The 19,039-nt window shown below is 58.4% G+C and overlaps 2 protein-coding genes across 2 annotated transcripts in view; one reads left to right on the forward strand and one right to left on the reverse strand.

Moving 5' to 3' along the window:
* The window catches only part of LOC147226785 (XK-related protein 7-like), a 34,383-nt gene extending 25,379 nt beyond the window's left edge, over positions 1-9,004 (reverse strand). Inside the window, exons 1-2 of the mRNA XM_086159090.1 lie at positions 8,933-9,004; positions 7,750-8,373 (exon numbers count right to left, since the gene is read on the reverse strand). Coding sequence (XP_086015216.1) covers positions 7,750-8,373; positions 8,933-8,976 — 668 coding nt within the window. The 5' untranslated portion in view covers positions 8,977-9,004. The remainder of the gene's footprint in view (positions 1-7,749; positions 8,374-8,932) is intronic.
* Positions 9,005-15,077: 6,073 nt separating this feature from the next.
* Positions 15,078-19,000, forward strand: LOC147226786 (EMILIN-3-like). Its single transcript, XM_086159963.1, has 4 exons — positions 15,078-15,478; positions 16,238-16,357; positions 16,435-16,942; positions 17,069-19,000. The coding sequence occupies exons 1-4, from the start codon at positions 15,078-15,080 to the stop codon at positions 18,998-19,000; spliced, it is 2,961 nt and encodes a 986-aa protein (XP_086016089.1).
* Positions 19,001-19,039: the final 39 nt, after the last annotated feature.

The following is a 19,039-nucleotide window of genomic DNA, read 5'->3' on the forward strand; positions in this document are numbered from 1 at the left end:
CAGACACACGGAGAAGGTTCCTGTGTGGAGTCTCCATGTGGGGTTCTCCAGGTTCTCCAGGTTCTCCGGGTTCTCCGGGTTCCTCCCACAGTCCAACACATGCAGGATGAATGAAGGAACGATGGTTTGGGGAAAATGAAAAAGCACAAAATGACAAAAGAAATACTGCAGGAACCAGCACTGGAATGGAAACACACACACACACACACACACACACACACACACACACACACACACACACACACACACACACACACACTTTAGCATTCTGTGGTTTCACCAGGTAACAGTCAGGATGGAGGGATGATGGAGGTGAAAGAAGACACAGGGAAATGTCAGATGAGAAGCTGCAGTTCACCTGTCAGAAAGTCCACTGTGTGCGTGTGTGTGCGCGCGTGTGTGTGTGTGTGTGTGTGTGTGTGTGTGTGTGTGTGTGTAAGAAATGATTGGCATTCATCTGCCCGTCTTCAATTTCAAAGCAAACAAGTTCTAGTGTTTTTTTCCTGCTGGTTCTCGGTGGTTCTCCGTGGTTCTCCTGCCTGGGCCGTCCAGGTTCTCCACCTTCCTCCTGCAGCCTCAAAGTACCAGCAGGTCCAGGCAGGAGGAGAAGGTCGGAGAGCGTCAGTGTCCCGGTGGAGGAGTGTGAGGGTGAGGAGAGCAGAGTGTGTGTGACGAGACGGTCCGAGAGGGAGAGGAATCATAATAATGTCTTTTCCATGCAGGTGTGGAGAGCTTTGAGTGGAGGTGTGGATGGAGGTTCTCCTCCATGATGGAGACACGGCCTCCTGACTGCACACCAGCAGAAGACAGACACACAAACACACCAACACACAAACACAGGTAGACACATGAACACACACACACACACGAACACACAGCGCCATCAATCACCCGTGCAAACACAGCGGCGCCGGGTTCACAGGGTCGAAGGTCACCGACACTACTTCCTATTCGCTTTAGGTGGCGTCGGCATGGAAACGCAGCAGAGGGACGGCGAAGGTGTACCTTCTCCATCCAGATGGAGGACAACCTCTGGGAGGGGTTTGGGTCTGAGAAGGAGACTCCTTCTCCTCAGGAAGCTCCTCCTCCATCCAACCATTCACACTCTCAAACATCTAGACCACGCAGGAGGAGGAGGCGGGGCTAACATCTTTGTGATTGGTTGAGGAGGAGCTCTGTCACCGCGGCAACCTGAGGCCACGAGACAGGCTGAGATCCATCCCATAATAAGACAGGGAAGGCCTCCGTGGAGTCAAGGAGGGGAATCGAGGAAGGCTTCAGGGAAAGAGACGCTTGAAGACCAAGAGCCACCTCCACTATTTCTCACTGGAATGCACACACACACACACACACACACACACACACACACACACACACACACACACACACACACACACACACACACACACTCAGACTTGCAGAGACAGATGAGAGTGGATGGGTTCCCAGGCTCCGAGCACAGCGCTCACACACCTCAGGACCTCGGCCTGGGAGAGGTCTGCATGAACCAGAGAGGAAGTGTGTGTGTGTGTGTGTGTGTGTGTGTGTGTGTGTGTGTGTGTGTGTTTCACCTGCAGGCAACACACTAATAACATGCATCAGTGGAGACAAAGAAACTCAGTGCAGCTCATGTGATGTCCCACATTATTACTGCATCCATCCTTCCATCCATCCATCTCCATGAACAATAACTGCAGGTCTAAACCTTCTGCAGAAGTTTCGTGGTCCTGCTGGCCTCCCGGCAGCAGCGTGCCTCCCCACGGTCCTGGGAAGAGGAAGCCCTCCAGAAGAGAGAGGTTAGAGGAGCTCCCCTGGAGGAGGACAGAAGGAGCTCTGGGTCTCCATCTGCTCTCTCTGAGGTGACCTCCATCTGCCTTCAGCCCGTCCTCGCTGAGTCCAGCGGCAGAACGTGGACGGGTGGCCTGTCCATCAGGGGGTCACATGTGGAGACCTTCAACCTTCACCCTCTCATCCGCACCGAACCTCCTGCACGTGTTTGGACTGCGGGAGGAACCCGGAGAACCCTGAGGAACCCCATGTGGGCACGTGGAGAACATGGAGGCTCCACACAGGAGGACATCCTGAGGGAATCCAACCAGGGACCTTCTGGCTGCGAGGAGGAGCTGACCTCTGCTCCACTGTCCCCACGTCTTCTAACTTATTTTCATTCTGAGGTCATCCATTCCTGATCTCCAGGTCTTTTCGGGAGACATCTTCTTCCCTAGCAGCTTTGCCTCAGATGAACCGATCCCGTCGGGGTGGGTGAGCGTGGTCCTGGACCTTCCCGGTGGAGATGCAGCAGAGCTCAGCGCTGGCAGACCGCAGAGGTCCGCAGAGGAGCGGCGGAGGCTCAGAACCTCGTAAATTCAAAGAAAGGCTCATTTGGCCGAGAGGACGCCCATAAATCTGCAGCGCTCCGCCTCCGTCAGCGGGTGGACCTCCAGCACCCGACCCAGATGATCCCGTGGAGCGCTGATCTTCCCTTGGAGGGGCTCCACGGCGGGCCGAGGTGAACACCTGCTCCACGGCGAGAAGATCTGTAGATCTTTCAGTGCCGAGCTCACATCTTCTAACATCTTCTCACGATTCCTGCCTGGGATCTCTGCAGGTTCTCCGCCCTCCATAACAGTGAGCGGCATGGGGGCCTGCTATTGGTCCGGGGGAGCTCCGCCCCTCCACCCGTCACAGCAGGGACAGGCTCCGCCCCCCCAAAAACCCAGCCAATGAATGAATGGCACGAAGTGGAGACTGCCTGAAACATGGAGATCCTAAGAAGATGTTAAAGGATGTGAGAGTGTTTGTCAGAATGAGGCGAGCGTTATTTAACATCGGCAGGAAGCACCGACACCTCCATGGACACCTCACACACAACACACACACACACACACACACACACACACACACACACACGGGGCCGGTGTGATTGACAGCTCCCCCAAGAGCTGTGTTGAATGATTCAGCGAGTCCTGACGGCCGGCGTGGCAATCAGAGCCGTGCGTCCGTCGCCGCCGATCATCTCGGCCCCCCGGGATCAATAACTGCCGTGGGTTTCCCGCCGACTCCGTCATCAGCGGGAGCCGATCGGACGGCAGACGCTCGACGACCGCCGGAGCCGCCGGGATCAGACGCCGAAGCCGCCGTTTCCCGTGTCGGTCTAGCTCCGGCTTCCTGGACCAATCCCGGCTTTGGCTGGCCAGGGGGCGGGGCTACATCACCTGTCAATCACAGACACTTCCTACAGCTTCCTACAGTCACACCGATACACAAGCCGGTCTTCCACCGCTGTAGGAGGAGGACGGAGAACCTGGAGAGAAGTCGCACAGGAGAGCGCAGGGAGAACCTGGGTAGGAGATCATTGAGGCTTCGCAGACAGAGAAGATCTCAGGAGCTCTGGTGGGACACAAGAGGATCACATCTTCAATGGAGAAGCAACTCCTTCTCAGCGGCGGGTTCTTCAGCTCAGGCCCTCCTGACTGGAGGAATCCAGAGCTGCGGCAGAAGGTGGAGGAGCATCGACATGAACGAGAAGAAGAGCAGGAAGAAGACCAAAAGATGGTCACTTCCTCGGTGATCCATCAGCTTCTCGCCCCTGATATGGGCTTCATCTACCCTCATAAGTGTGAATCTTCAGCAGTTTGGTGAAGCACCAGAGAAAGGTCTGGACCAGCATCTCTCCCTGCTGATCGTTGGGGTCAAAGGTCAAACTCACCAACGGCCGTCAATCCCTCACCATCCTAGGCTGAGTGACAGACCCTGGATTAAACTCTAATGTAAGAGCAATAATCACAGAGAATCACTTCATTTGTGAATGGACAGACACACACACACACACACACACACACACACACACACACACACACACACACACACACACACACACACACACACACACACACACACACACAGATCTGAATGATCGGTGTATTGAGCCGCAGTGGCGCTGCCAGTTAGCCACTCTGGCTTATTATTAGCTGCAGCACAACGGTCAGATAAGCTGAGCCAAGTGACCATTTGGAACCAATTCAATTACCTCTTCACGACTGATTGATCTGGTTCGCACACACACACACACACACACACACACACACGCACCAATTGCATTGCCCTCAAACTGCCAACCATCTGTCCATGAATCTCCATCGCAGGATGAGCAGGATATATTCCTTTGAATGCCTTTTTGCGGCCGCAAGACGAACAATGTGAGGGCTTGTGTGAAAACACACACACACACACACACACACACAGACACACACACACACACACACACACACACACACTCCAAACCGCCGTGCTGACAGAGCGGTGACGTCTGGGAGGAGACAGCGCGATCATGAGGATCAGAAAATTAGCAGGACAGAGGTTTCCACGCCGGGTTGTGAAGCAGAAGCATTGAAAGCGTCAGATCAGGACGCCTGTCAGCAGGTTCTTCCCTCCATCACTCCTCTGGAGTGACAGGCTGTCACACGTGCACTGAATGGACGGCGGTGCGAGGAGATCGGAGGTCGGGTGAGAAGATAGAAGCCGCTCAGATAACACACCGGGGAGTTCATTAATTCCTCACCTCCTCGTCATCCTCAGCAACAGAAACTGGTTTCTCACACAGACGGGAATGAAAGGAAGGAGCCGTCAAACTTGGAATGAACAAAAGGAGGTTTGTGAGTGTGTGTGTATGTGTGTGTGTGTATGTGTGTGTATGTGTGCGCGCAGCATGATGAAAACCTTGGAGCCTGCATGCATCATGAGTCTACAAAGTACACAAAAAATGTGCATAGAGAAGCATGGAGATGCAGGAGGGGTTGCTCACGGTGTGTGTGTGTGTGTGTGTGTGTGTGGACGGATGGAGTGACAACGCTGAACCAGGGCTCATCTACAAACACTTCCACCGTCTGCCAAACGGCCATCAGGAAGAACCGTGCCACGGCTTCTGAAGAGGAACAAATCCGATGTCAGCAAACCCCAGAGGAGGAGGAACGCCTGAAGCGTCCGGAGGTGGACGGAGAATCTTCTGGGAGACAATAACAACCAGAAAAGGATCTACTCGGAGACAACAACAATGAGAAATACAAGAACGCACTCTCGTATCCATGGCGCCCTGGAGAGCCCATGCCGTGCAGATATGGACCACCTGGAATTCAGGAAGACCCATCGCCATCCTGCATCTCCTCAGACCCATCGGCAGCAGCGGAGGTTCCATCACCTCCCAGGTCTCCACAGGTGGCAGCAGGTTGGAACGCCGACTGTCACAGGATGGGTCGTCAGGCTTGAATGGAAGTGGACCTTCTACCGCAAACCGCCACGCGCCGATCACTCCTCGCCGTCCGGCTCACACCAGGAGGGTGACCGTGACTGTCCGCCAGCCTCTGGAGGTCCAGCCCAGGAGGTCCAGCCCAGGAGGTCCAGCCCAGGAGGTCCAGCCCCGAGCTCTCGCGGCGAGCCCGGTCTCCCGCTGAGCAGGAACCCATGCAGGAATCCACGGCGTTCTTTGGAGGAGTTGGGCCGTGAGCGCCAGCGACCCTGAGCTCCCCTTGCAGAACCTCACACCCACACCTTCTGGTCCACCGACGCCACGGTTCCTCTCTTTGGCGCTGACCCCACGCAGACGCCGTTCGGGGCTCAAATGGTTAAAATCTTATCTGGACCGCGCAGACCCACGTCCAGAGGATATTAACGCTCCCGTCCGGCTGACCCAACGCTCCCCGGCTTCCTCCACGTTGGCCTGAGTCTAGATGAAGGAGGAGGAGGAGGAGGAGGCCGCTGGAGGCCCAGAGGTTCTCGTGCAGCCCCTCCTCGAGGGAGAGGACGCCGCCGCCGCCGAGAAGAATTAAAACAAGAATAATTACGCCGGACGGCTACGACTCCATAAATACCAGATGACTTCACCGGGGCCGCAAGGAAACACGCCCAGCCCACCAATCAAAACGACACCGTCTCTGCGGAGGGAGGGGCGGCGCCGGCGCCGGCGAGCGGCAGCTTCCCGGGTCCAATCCTTCTGCCGGGCGGCCTCTCCGTGCAGAGCTCACGCTCCTTCACGCATTCTTCTGCACGGCCAAAGACATCCGTAGCCGAACGGTCGCGTCTCCATGTGCGACCCTGTGATTGACGGGTGACCGGGCCGGGGTAACTCCGCCTCCCTCCCGGCGCCGGTCCGGATCGGCCGCCACAGAGAAAGAATGACCCGACCGAACTTCCCGACATGAGGCCGCAGGGAAGAACCTGCAGGAGCAACCAGACACTGAGCTGCACTCGGGGGGAAACATGTCAGACTCCATGAACAGGAGACAAAACCAACGGGAGAGTGAGATTTAAGAGAGGAGGCTGCTGAGCGGTCAAAGCACACACACACACACACACACACACACACACACACACACACACACACACACACACACACACACACACGGCAGCTGTTAGCAGCTTTCCACCCCCTGCTGATGGAGCGGCTGATCAATAGTCAGATATTGGCGAGGCCGACCTCAGGCTGCGGCTGCAAAGTTAGAGGTCCATCTCCAAGCTCTGCTCGGAGGTCGGGTTCCATCCCCTCTGATCCTTCTCACCACTTTTGAAAAAAGAAACAGGTGTTGCTCAGATCGTGAGGATCTCCTGAGGGAGACGTGACTCTCAGAGCGTTAGCTCTGATGCTAACCAGATCAGAGGCTGTTAGCCACCGCCGTCGGCGTGGATGCGAGTGAGGAGCGACCAGGCTGGCGTTATTCAAGCCTCAGCGTGGCCACGTCTCTACCGGTCTCGTCTACGGTGCTTCTCCTCAACGGGCTCTCAGAAACCTCAGCTAAGGAGCCGTGACCTTCCCGCCACCGTCCCCACAGATCAGCTGCAGAGCCGAGGTCTTCTCCTCCGCCCGGATCCCGGACCGCGACCCCCTCGCCGAGCTTCTCCCGGAGCAGGACGGATCCCGGTCCCGGCTCCGAGCTCTGGCCCGCGGCCCGGCTCCAGAGGACTTCTGATCAGGAGATCCTCCGGCCCACGGTTCCCACCCAGGATCTACTGACTCTTGGAGCATCTACAGGACGTACGGCTTGAATTCAGATGAAGAAGTAAAGATCCCAGCTTTCATCCCTTTCACCCATGCACACACACACACACACACACACACACACACACACACACACACACATACACACACAGATGGAGGCACTACCTTGAACAGAGACGATGATGGTGAGCGTTGTGAAGGTCAGAGGTCCTGAGGGGGTTTTAGATACAAAGAGTGTGAAACGTTCTGTGAAACATTTTCTGCCATGTCTTCATGTGTTCATCTAAGGCTGCAGAAGTTGGCCAGAAGACCGACAAAGACACACACACACACACACACACACACACACATGCGCACGCTGTATTCTTCACCAGAGAAACCTCAGCCTTCCTCCCAAGGCTGCCCTGAAGACCCTCCTGGAGGTTCTTCCACAGAGGAGCTCCTGGGGGAAAGTGTTCGGCCCAAAACCAAAGAACGGGGGATGAATGAAGCGTGCGGTGCAAACATCTCAACAACTTCTGTGAGCATCAGAGAAGAAGCTGGTTGCAAAGCCCAGGGTGTCCAGGGCCATCAGGGGGGTCAGGGAGCAGAACCCTGCAGAACCCCACCTTCCGGATGGGACGCCACAGTTCCAACGTCTGTCACAGATGTAAGTGGGGGGGGGGGGTCTGACACGCACGCGTTCACGTGCACCGCGCTCATATGAACCCTACGGAGCCCGTGCACGCGTTCACACGCACGCCCCCCGGCGGTCCTACCTCCACACTTGGCCGAGCTGCAGGACGTGCAGCGCGGTCTGGAAGAGCCACATGCAGGCGGTGCAGCAGCTCCGCGGCCCGCCGGCGCGACCCGCCGGGGCGGCCGGCGCGGAGGACGCGCTCGCCGGGGTGACGTGCTCCGCGCCGCCGCCGCCGCCGCCGCCGCCGCCGCTGCCGTCCTTGGCGTTCAAAGTGTGCTCGCTTCCTCCGCCGCCGCCGCCGCCGCCGCCTCCTCCTTCTCCTCCGCCGCCGCCGCCGCCGCCACTCAGGTCCGAGTAGTCGTAGACGACCCAGCGGAAGCTGAGCACCTGGACCACCGCCGACGGGACCACCACGAAGACCAGCGTGAGGCCGAACCACCAGTAGTCCCCCCGCAGGTAGTAGTCCGCGGCCAGCCACAGGTCGGTGGCGCCGTCGGAGAAGAAGACGAGCAGCGCGCAGAGGATCCAGCAGCAGTCCAGCACCGAGTACGGACGGCCGCCGCCGCGGGGGGGCCCCGGGACCGGGCCCGGATCCGGCTGGCTCCGGGGCGGGTTCTCATCCTCCGCCGACACCGCGGCTCCATCCGACTTAGCGGCCATGTTGGTTTGGATGGGAGGGAAAGACGGAGGAGAGGTGGGGAGACTGGAGAGGAAGAGGAGGAGGAGGAGGAGGGATGGAGGGATGGAGAGAGAGAGAGGGATTACATCATAACCAGCCTCATCAGCAGACACTTCATTGAGGAGCACCCCCCCCCCCCCCCCCGGGACCAGGACCAGGACCAGGACCCGGATCCGACCCAGCCCGTCCTCCCTGCCAGCCTGACTTTAATATTTGCCGAATCTACACCGGAGCTTCTGCGGACCGACCCGCGGGTTCGGAGCGTCCCGGACCCGCTCCGGGTGAAACCCCGTCCGGAACAGCGGAGACAAAAGCATTAAGGCGCTAAAGGAGTCCACGAAGGGGCGGGAGGGTCCAGGTGCTGCCGGGACCACCTGAGGACCACCGGGTCTTCTCAGGTCCGCGACATCACGTCAGATGCTGAGAGAACATCGGGTTCGGTACCGAAACCGGGAGGCGCGGAGCCCGCGGGGGTTCCACGGACTCCGTGTTCTCCATCACGGGGGACCTGCAGAAACACGGCGGGGCCCCACAGAGGGTGGATGGAGGAACACGAGAGGGTTGATAAGGTGAGGGTGCAGACCCGGTCCAGGAGCGGCGGCTGGTTCGACCAGCAGACGCAAACATGTTGGAATGACGCTTCGCTTCTCTGAGGTTTGGATCTTCTCACAGCTCCGGTGGCCTCGGCCTGGCGGGGAGGACCTGCTGGAGAACCTCTGGAGAACCTCCGGAGAACCTCCTCTGGAGATGCTGGACGCTCCTGGAGAGGAGACGAGAAGACGCGAGGAGCTGGACGGGTCCTTGTCGCGGTCGTTCGGCGCCCCCTGGCGGTCAGAGGCCGCCGGCGCACCCCGTGGGCGTGGGTCGCTCCTCCGGCGTGACAGAGACGCGAGGATTTCCATTGGATTGGAAGGCGCGCACGGGAGGCGGCGTGAACCGCGTTCACCGATCGGGCGTGGACGTGGAAGGAGGAGTTGGAGGAGGAGACGCCTTCGGGTTCAGAGGCTCCGATCCGGTCCAGAAGGTCCCTGGTCCTTGGAGGCCGCGGGTCCACCCAGAGGGGACGAGCAGACCTGGATCCAGGGTTGGAGGACCAAGAGGTGTAACTCCAACAGATTACACACTAGGGTGTGTGAATAATCTGTTTCCACGGTAACCGTGGTTGTCACTCTCAGCACGTGACCGCCCCCCCCGCCCAGCTTCTCCTGCAGACCTGCACCGTCAGCGTTGCTTAGGACGTCTGTGGAGCTGCATCTGCTCACCTCGGGCCGACGGGACCCTGGAACCTCCATCGGCCTGGAGACCAGATGTTCCTCCTCGCAGAGACGCCGGCGGCGCCGCTCCGTCCAGATCTTCTGGACATCAGCAGCTCCTCACACACAGCAGGAGCTGGAGGGACACTTGGTCTGAAGCTCATGTTAATCCACCTTTAAACACACACATACACACACACACACACACACACACACACACACACACACACACACACTGCTGTCATTGGTCAGTGACCTTGGTGACCTGTCAATCACAGGTCCATGTATGAGACATGCAACCATTCCCACTCAACCACCCTTCCTTCCTTCCTTCCATCCTTCCTTCCTTCCTCCCTTCCTTCCATCCCTCCTTCCATCCTTCCTTCCTCCCATCCTTCCATCCCACCTTCCTTCCCTCCTCCCTCCCTTCCTTCCTTCCTTCCTTCCATCCTTCCTCCCTTCCATCCTCCCTTCCTTCCTCCCTTCCTTCCTTCCTTCCATCCTTCCTTCCTTCCTTTCTTCCTTCCTTCCTTCCATCCTTCCTTCCATCCTTCCTTCCTTCCTTCCATCCCTCCTTCCATCCTTCCTTCCTCCCTTCCTTCCATCCTTCCTTCCTCCCTTCCTTCCTTCCTCCCTTCCTTCTATCCTTCCTTCCTCCCTTCCTTCCTCTCATCCTTCCATCCCTCCTTCCTTCCCTCCTCCCTTCCTTCCCTCCTTCCATCCTTCCTCCCTTCCTTCCATCCTTCCTTCCTTCCATCCTTCCTTCCTTCCATCCTTCCTTCCTTCCTCCCATCCTTCCATCCTTCCTTCCCTCCTTCCTTCCTTCCTTCCTTCACTCCCCCCCCCCGGTGTGTCTGTTTGTTGTCTCCCTGCTGTGGATCCAGATATGGAGCTGAGCTCCAGCTGTCCACCTGCTGCAGGCTGAAGAACATCTCCTGGTGATCCATAAAAGCGTTGCAGGGTCGGGGGGGCGTGGATGACTAACCGTCGTCCGTAAGGTCGGGGTGACTCCGCCTCTCCTCCAATCACAGCTGGGACAGGCTCCGCCCCCGACCCCGGCGCAGGGTGAGCGGCGAACGGACCAGCGAGTGAAGAGCTCCGGACCCGTCAGCTGTGGAAGCGGCTGGGTGTCGGACCGAGCGACCTTCTGAGCTTCTCCTGATGCTGCAGACACACAAATGACAGGCCGTCCGTGGGATCTTCTCTCAAATATCCTCTTCCATCCCGGAGCCCTGGAGAAGACGGCCTCGGCTCGGAGGTCACCAGAGCCGGGAGGAGGTCCCGGCTTCAGGGCTCGTCGGTGCCGGTCCGACCGCGGGGAGAAGAAGGCCCGTCTGAAGGACGGCTGCCAAGACAAAACACCAGAGCTGCAAAAAAGATCAATAACCTTCAGGGCTTTAAGTCAGCAGATACCTTCTGTCTGTCTTCACCCTGGAGGACACTCACGCTCTCTCACACCTCAGAGACGTCCAACCACATAGAAGAACAGGACGTTCACACGTCTGGACGACGTAGGGTCTCCAATGAACCTCCAGTGTGCGAGAGGAACCCGGAGGAACCCGGAGGAAGCCCTCACTGACAGGGAGAACATGGAGGCTCCCCTCCAGCTGTGAGGAGGAACAACGTGTAGATGCAGAACCTGAAGCTACCACCAGATAGCAGCATGTGTTCACCCTCCAAAGCTGTGCTGCTTTCCATGGAGACCAGGAAGCTGAAGGTTCAGCCGCTGACACACGACCCAGCAGAAGCTCTGCAGGACACGTTAGGTTTGACCTTGGTCACACACTCGCACTTCAGGGTCTTCACTGTGGAAAGATCTGACGTCCTCTTGATTGAGACTAGACAAGTTCTTCACCTTAGAAAGGACGGAGACACGGTGGACCACAGCACATTGCAGCTTGAAGCTCATTAGAGAGTGTGTGTGTGTGTGTGTGTGTGTGTGTGTGCTCTGTGTGGGGCTGACCAGATGTGCACACAGGCATGATCCGGGCAGGAGGTGTGAAGTGTGCTTCTAAATGAGGTTTGTCCAGGACAACGTTTGTTCTTCTGTAGGTCCAGGGAGGGTCTCCTGCCCCCCCGTCAGGTGTGCACGCCACAGTGCTGTTTGTTCTCTCACACTATCGTGAACACACACACGCACACACACACACACACACTGACGGAGACACCCTAGGTGCAAACATCTCCGAGGTAAACAGCACCTCCGGAGGCTCCTCGGCCCGGCTTGGAAGGTGACCTTCTCAAAACCTCCGTCCGTGAAGCACCAGAGGTTCAGAGCATTTTACCAAAAGCAGCGCCGGTTGGGCATCTTCGGACGTCACCTCAGCTGCTTCTACACACTCCAGCCAGCGGGACAGTGTGTGTGTGTGAAGGAGAGGAACCTGAGGAGAACGGTGAGGCCACAGGGAGATGAAGAAGGTGGAGGAACATGTGCCAGCGGGTTGGAACGGTGGAGAAGGTGGAGGTGGGAGCTGCCGAGGAGAAGACGGGGCGGAACAGATGGAGATGTGGAGGTTCTCTTTGGAGGTCAGGATCCGTTAGAAGGCCATCGGAGGGACGCCACATGTTCCACCTTCTGGAGGTCAAGTACCGGAGCGGTGAAGCCAAGGTCCTCCAACCAGAAGGTCCCCGCTTCACTGTTGTTGATTCATTCACCATCTACAACACGTCTCCCGCACTCGGGGCGGCGGCGGCGCTGGAGAAGGTTCGGCGTGGACCAATCACAGGAGCCCATGCAGGGACGTGCAGCCGTTCACCTTCTCATCCAAACACACCAGCTCACTGCGCCGTTCACACGTCCGCGGGTTCTCATTTGGAAATCGAGGTTTTAGACTCTGATTCCGTCCTTTCTGGAAGAGACAGAACACACACACACACACACACACACACACACACACACCGGGAGGGTTTGTCAGGCCGTCTCAGAATGTGGACGGCCGCGGTGGAAACCAAACGGCGCCTGTGAGGATCTCCTCCGGTGTGACGGCGTCCAGCGAGCAGGTCGGGGCGCGGCGCCGCCATGAAGCGCCGCTTTCAGCAGCCACAATAAGAGCTTGTTTACAAAGGCGGGGCGGCGAGGAAAATGTAACGCACGGGGCCGCGGCGCTCCGGGCGGCTCCGGGGAACGGACGCTAACAGGAAACAGGAAACGGGAAATGGAGAGAAGGGGGGAAAAAGGTCGCCCAGGAAGAAATGTGCTCAATGTGAGACACAACGCTGGACTTGTTCAGGAGGACGCCTTCTTCTGAGAACATCACTCTGGACCAGGGCGACCACAGAACACTAGAACACCTTAGAAACATTACAACACTCACTCACACACACACACTCACACACACACACACACACACACACACTGCATCCCAGTAGTGTGGACACCATGCACACGACTGATTTACTGGAGATGAAGAAGGTGGAGGGTCATCAGTCCAGAGAGGAGGTTCAGGTGGATTGTTAGAATGAAAGGGAAGGTGGGAAGCTGGAGGTGGGAGCTGTCATGGTGTTTGGTTTGGAGACACCGAGGAGAAGACGGGACTGGAGGTCTAGACCGGTGTTTCCCAACCACATCCTAGTCTATATCCCAAGTGCTCTTTTCTTTTCCTCCAATATTGACATGGTCTTTGCTTCTATCTTAATGATCTACCAGATGTTTTCTCATGTGTTAAAGAATCACCAGTCTTTGTGTAGCTTTTACGTCCGTTATCTTTACATTTAGTTTTCTCACACACCCTCCCCCCCGACTACATCTTGTGTCATTTTATTTTTCAGTTTATATCTTGTCTCTGATGCCATCAGAGGGAATGTTGCCAATTCTTGACTGCACTTGCACTCGTCCTGTTCATGAACAACAACATCGTCCTCGGTGGTGGTAAAAGTGCGGGTGAGAGAGTGTGTTTGTGATGTAAACCAGTGTTTCCTAACATTAACATTCCTAACATTAGTGTGCCGTGAGAGATCATCAGGTGCGCCGTGGAAAAAGACCCACTTTCACCCGATTGGTCCGAAAATGATTTATCCAACGCAAATAATGTGTCTTCCTATGTCTATGTGGGCAGCGTGTCCATTCCATGGCAACGGGTAGTGAATTAACCTGTGCGTCTGTGTATCAGAGGGATTAGTGACGCTTTGCGTGATACATTTTTAAAATAAAAAGTACTTGTATCTGCGTAAACAAACAGGCAGCGTTGTTGAAAACTACCGAGACCAGTGAGAAAGCAGTGAAAGCTGCTATAAAGTTGCTAAACTCGTCTTTAAATCCAAACAGCAAAACATTAATACGACCTGCCGGCAAAATTATTGGAGAAGAAACGCTCGGCTCTGGCGTTGATAAAGATATAGAGTTCTCTAAAATAATACCATTTTCAGACATATTGATGACATGTCTTGAAAAAAGTGTTCTGGAAAAGTTGCACATCAGTGGGAAATTTGCATTGCAACTCGACGAATCTACAGATATGAGTTATATTAGATTCCACACTAAATAAATTGAGACTAGGTTTCATTGCCGTGTGATTTTTCTCATGTAAAACATGAGCCGTGGCTCAAAAAAGGTTGGGAAACACTGATCTAGAAGATGACCAGGGGGTGGGTTTATGGACGGAGGAGAAGAGGACAGGAAGGAGGTCGGAGTGAGTTCATGTGACCATCTAACAGTGGATCCTCACACATGTTCAGGGTAACAACCAGCTCCTGAAGGAGCCTTCAAGGTGGAACCTCTCAGGCTTCTTTTCCTCAGCTGGAGGTTACCTACTTATTCCACCATACAAAGACCTGTGTTAGAGGTGAATGTGCTCTGTGTGTGTGTGTGTGTGTGTGTGTGTGTGTGTGTGTGTGTGTGTGTGTGTGTGTGTGTGTGTGTGTGTGTGTGTGTGCGGGTCTGTGTCTGTGTGTGTGGTTTGTGATTATATGAGTGTGGTGTGAAGTGTGCGTGTGTGGTGTGTAAATATATGTCTGTGGGGAGGGTGTTTGAGTGTGTGCGTGTGTTATTGTGTGTGTAGTGTGTGCGTGTGTGTGTTTGTGTGTGGTGGGGGTGTTTGTGTGTGTGTCTGTGTGTGTGTGTGTGTCCTGTCCAGTGCAGCGTGGGGGTGTGGGCTCTTGTTTGCATTTGTTTCTGGAGGTTTGCTGTGAGTCGGTTGTGTGTGTGTGTGTGTGTGTGTGTGTGTGTGTGTGTGTGAAGTGTTACACCTTCCAGGTTCTTCTGGAGCCCAGGTCTCGTATCTCCACCACATGTTTCCATCTGCTGGAGGAGAGGAGAGGTCAAACATGTTGTCCACAGGATGTAGCTAGATGTTGTGGGTCCACACACACACACACACACACACACACACACACACACACACACACACACACACACAGCTGTACCCCGTCCTCCTCCTTGCATTGTGTGTTATGACTGGATGAATGAGGTCCATTGAAGGTCCAGGGTCTGGAGGTGTGAAGAACAGGCGTAGCGCTGTGTGCCTGGGCGCTGCCATGATGTCATCCGGGGGAAACGAGCCTGCGGCCTCAGAGGGGGCGGGGCCATGTCCAGGTGGGCGGGGCTATGCAGATGAGCCCGGAGGTGCTATTAGTGGCGCCCCGACCGCCCCGGCCTCTCAGCGGGCCGCGGACCACACCGACCTCGCCTTCCGTCCACGTCTTTCCGACCGGAAGCCTCCGGAGCGTTTCGGCTCCCCGAAGCAGAAGCCTTCCGGTCCGAGTGTGACGCCCGACGCCTCCAGGATGCTCCTCCTCCGGACGGCGCTGAGGTTTCTCGCCTTGATGACGCTGTGCGCGGCGCCGGGAGAGGCCGACTTCTACGGGTCGCTGGTCTACGGCGGCTACGAGCCGGGGACGGGCCGACGGCACGGCGTGGGGAAGCACGGCGGCAGGAACGAGTAGGTGACGGCGAGTCAGGAGAGCCTGGAAGGACCAGAGAGCAACACTTTACAGATGAAACATCACGCAGGGCAGCGGGGGGGGGGGCAGGGGGCAACTGACGTTTGGGTATTTTTGAAGAGATTTCACTGCTGTCCACTAGGTGGCGCTGTTTGACCAAATTCTGCTGATTCCTTTGGTTTGAGGAAGAGAAAGCAGTGAAATTCAATCATCTGTTCACTTGTTTCCGATGACCCAAGTTAATGACAAGTGGCTCCTTTGCTAAACTCTCACCGTTTGCCTTCTGCAGGGTTTCTTTTAAATGTCTGCCTCGTAAAAACCAGCTCAGATGTGTCAGCGTTCTTCTCCATGTACTGTCACGATGCATCCCACATTGGGGAAGCATTGGACAGGACATGTATGTATGTCTTCTGCTTCTTCTCCTTTGGTCTTTTGGTCACCACAGTGAATCCACCTTCTCCATCTCACCCTGTTCTCTGGATCCTCCTCTCTCACACCAACCACCTTCATCTCCTCTCTCACTCTCTCACCATAAATCTTCTTGGTGTTCCTCGAGGCCTCCACTTCCAGTATCTGTCTACCGATATATCCCCTCTCCCTCCTCTGTCCATGACCCAACCATCTCCGTCTGGCTCCTCAGACCTTCTCTCCACATCTACCATGTGTTCAAGATCTATATGTATGCATATAAATACATGTACAGAAAACTAAAGCTGCCCGGCGTCTCTGCCTTGTGCTCTCGTCCTCTTCTGTTGAAGGAACCGCTGCGCCTACGTGGTCGAGAAGACGGTGTCCTTCACGGTGCAGGACGGGGCGGCCCCCTACGTGAAGGCCGAGTACAACAAGTGTTCCTGGGCTCAGAAATGTCCCACGCTGCAGTGGGTGCACTAAACGTCTCTTAGCGTCTCTGGCCGTGGCCGGTCTTCAGGGTGTTAAAGATCTGCCTCCTCTCCAGGTACCGCCTGCTGTACAAGCCTCTTTACAAGGTGGCCCATAAAAGCGTGACCGAGCTGGAGTGGCGCTGCTGTCCGGGCTACTCGGGCTACGGCTGCACGGAGGGGCCTCCGCCGCGCCGCCACCAAATGGGAACGCCGCCCCTGTTTAAAGGGCCGCCGTACAAAGGCCCCGTGTTCAAGGGGCCGCTGTTTAAAGGGCCGCCCTTCCCCTCGGCCGTAAAGGCCGGCCCCTGGGGGGATGGGCCCGGGGGGGGCTACCGACACTTTCCCGGCCGCCGCCTCGGCCCTGCGCTGCCAGACTACCCCGACTCCTCCTTCCAGACCTTCCTCCCCGTGCAGGAGGCCGGACCGGGCCACGGGGAAGAGGGCCACGAGGAGCTCGGCGGAGACGGCCACGGCGCCGAGGACGAGCGGGTCGGCGGCGCGGGACTCGGAGAAGACGACCACGCCGGGTTTGAGCCGGAGCAAACCCCCCCTCCCTCTGATGGCGAGAGGAACGAGGACGCGGCCGAAGGTGCGTCCCGATCCTTTCGTCCGATCTTCTGGACACCCGTCGCCGTACGTCTCCCGCCCGACCGGCCCGGTCGGGTCTAACGGTTCTTCCCCCCCCCAGGCCGGGATCCGGACCGCCAGACGGAGGAGCGGATCTATCGGATGGAGGAGGACGTGGGGCGTCTGAGCCGGGGTCTGGAGAGCCTGCGGGGAACGGTGGCGGGGCTGGAGGAGAGCCTGCGAGCCTCGCTGCGAGAGGACGCCAACAGGATGCTGTCCGCTCTGCTGGCGGCGGCCCCCGGCCCTCTGCCCGCCCCCGCCGCCGCCGCCGCCTCCGGGCCCCTGACGGTGGGATTCGCCGAGATCCCCGGGAGAAGCTCGGAGGCGGGCGAGGTGGACGGCGGGCCCGTGCCTCCCGGCCTGGCGGAGCTGAGCGGGCGGATAGAGGAGGTCCGGGCGCAGCTGGAGGCCAAGACGGCCGAGCTACGGGAACTCAGAGCCACGGTGGCGTCCCACGCCGGGGCGCTGCGGAAGATCTCCGACGGAGCTGGAGGGGAAGCGGCGCCCGCGGGCAGAGCCGGGGGGAACGAGCAGACAGACTCCCAGAGCCTGCCGGACGCCGCCGCCACCGCCGCCGCCGCCGCCGCCGACCTCCTGTCTGACCTCCCGGCCGGGGCGGAGAGCCGCCTGGAGAGGGCGGAGGCCCGGTGCCAGGAAGGAGCCGAGGAAGCCCTCCGACGCTGCCGGGAGGAACGACGAGAGCGACACGGACGGACGCAGGAAGATCTGGAGGAGAGAGACGCCGCCTGGACCGGCCAGCTGACGAGCCTGCGGGCCCGAGTTCAGAAGCCGGACGGCGAGGGATGCTGCGCCGCCGCCGGCGGGCTCGGGGAAAGGCTGCGGCTGCTGGAGGCGTCGGTGGCGGGACTCAACCGGTCCCAGAGGCACCTGGGCCTGGAGCTCGGCGGCCATAAGGACCACGTGGAGGGGATGCTGGAGGGCCGCCTGGCGTACGTGGAGGACAAGCTCAACCTGACCCTGCAGCTGAGGAACGCCGAGTCCGAGAGAAGGGGCGGAGCCTCGGAGCGAGCGGAGGCGGGAGGCGGCCTGGAGGGCAGGATGGAGGCCAAGCTGAGGGCTTTGGAGGGGCGTCTGCTGTCCGCCTTGGAGGAGGCGGGCAACGCCAGCGCCCCCGCGCTGCTGGAGGGCCACGCCGTTCCCGCCTTAGAGACGGAGCTGGACTCCCTGAGAGAGAGGCTGCAGACGGACGTGGACAGGATGCAGCGGCACCTCGGCAGCCTGGAGAGCAGATGCTCCTCCCCGTCGGCCCTGCAGGGGGATTCTCCGAAGGCGGCGGCGGAGGAGCAGGAGGTCCGGGAGGCGCTGCGGCGGCAGGAAGGGCGTCTGAGCGGCCTCAACGTCACGCTGCAGAGCGTCATCGGACGTCTGAGCGCCAGGGAGCGGCGGGAGCAGGAGGACGGAGACGCTCCCCTCCAGGGACAGCTCACCGTCCTCAGCTTCGACGTCCGCTCGGTGAACCGCACCCTGAGGGGCGTGCAGGAGTCCCTGGGCTCGGTGATCCACCGGGTGGGCCGGGCCAACAGCTCCTGGCACGAGAGGGAGGCCCGTCTGGCCCGGCAGATGAAGGGCGTGGTCCAGCTGATGGGCCGGCAGGCCTCCATGCTGGGAGCCGGGGAGCGCAGGCTGACCCGCCTGAAGGGCGAGCTGCAGGACGTGAAGAAGAGGCTGGCGGCGGAGGTGAGGGGCTGCCGCAGCACCGCCATGGGCGTCCAGAAGGAGGTCAGCGAGGTGGGCGGTCGCGTGGCCCACGTGGAGGACCAGTGCAAGGGCCTGGGCTCCCTGGCCGAGGACCTGGAGAAGATCCGCCAGGAGCTGGAGAGACAATCCAACGGCCTCCTGCCGCGGCTCGACGCCGCCGCGGCCGCCGACGGCCGCCAGCCGTCCGAGCTGAGGGACCAGACCAGGAACTGCAGCTCCCGGGCCGAGCCGGGGCCCGGGGCCTCGGAGCCGGGGCCCGGACCGGCCCGGGGGGACACCTTCGTTCCCAAATAGACAGAAGGTGCACGTCGCCGGCGAGAAGCTCCTCTCATC

This window comes from Fistularia commersonii, chromosome 14, assembly GCF_037954325.1.
Source record: "Fistularia commersonii isolate RoL2024-O1a breed Wild chromosome 14, RoL_Fcom_v1.0, whole genome shotgun sequence".
In the NCBI taxonomy this organism is placed as follows: domain Eukaryota; kingdom Metazoa; phylum Chordata; class Actinopteri; order Syngnathiformes; family Fistulariidae; genus Fistularia; species Fistularia commersonii.

What these genes read in the sequence shown, in the direction of transcription:
- LOC147226786 (XM_086159963.1), top strand. Translation starts at nt 15,078, where the DNA reads ATGTCATCCGGGGGAAACGAGCCTGCGGCCTCAGAGGGGGCGGGGCCA. An exon ending in AAGCACGGCGGCAGGAACGA is followed by an intron (nt 15,479 to 16,237) that starts GTAGGTGACGGC and finishes CTTCTGTTGAAG; the next exon opens with GAACCGCTGCGCCTACGTGG. An exon ending in GCGAGAGGAACGAGGACGCG is followed by an intron (nt 16,943 to 17,068) that starts GCCGAAGGTGCG and finishes CCGGACCGCCAG; the next exon opens with ACGGAGGAGCGGATCTATCG.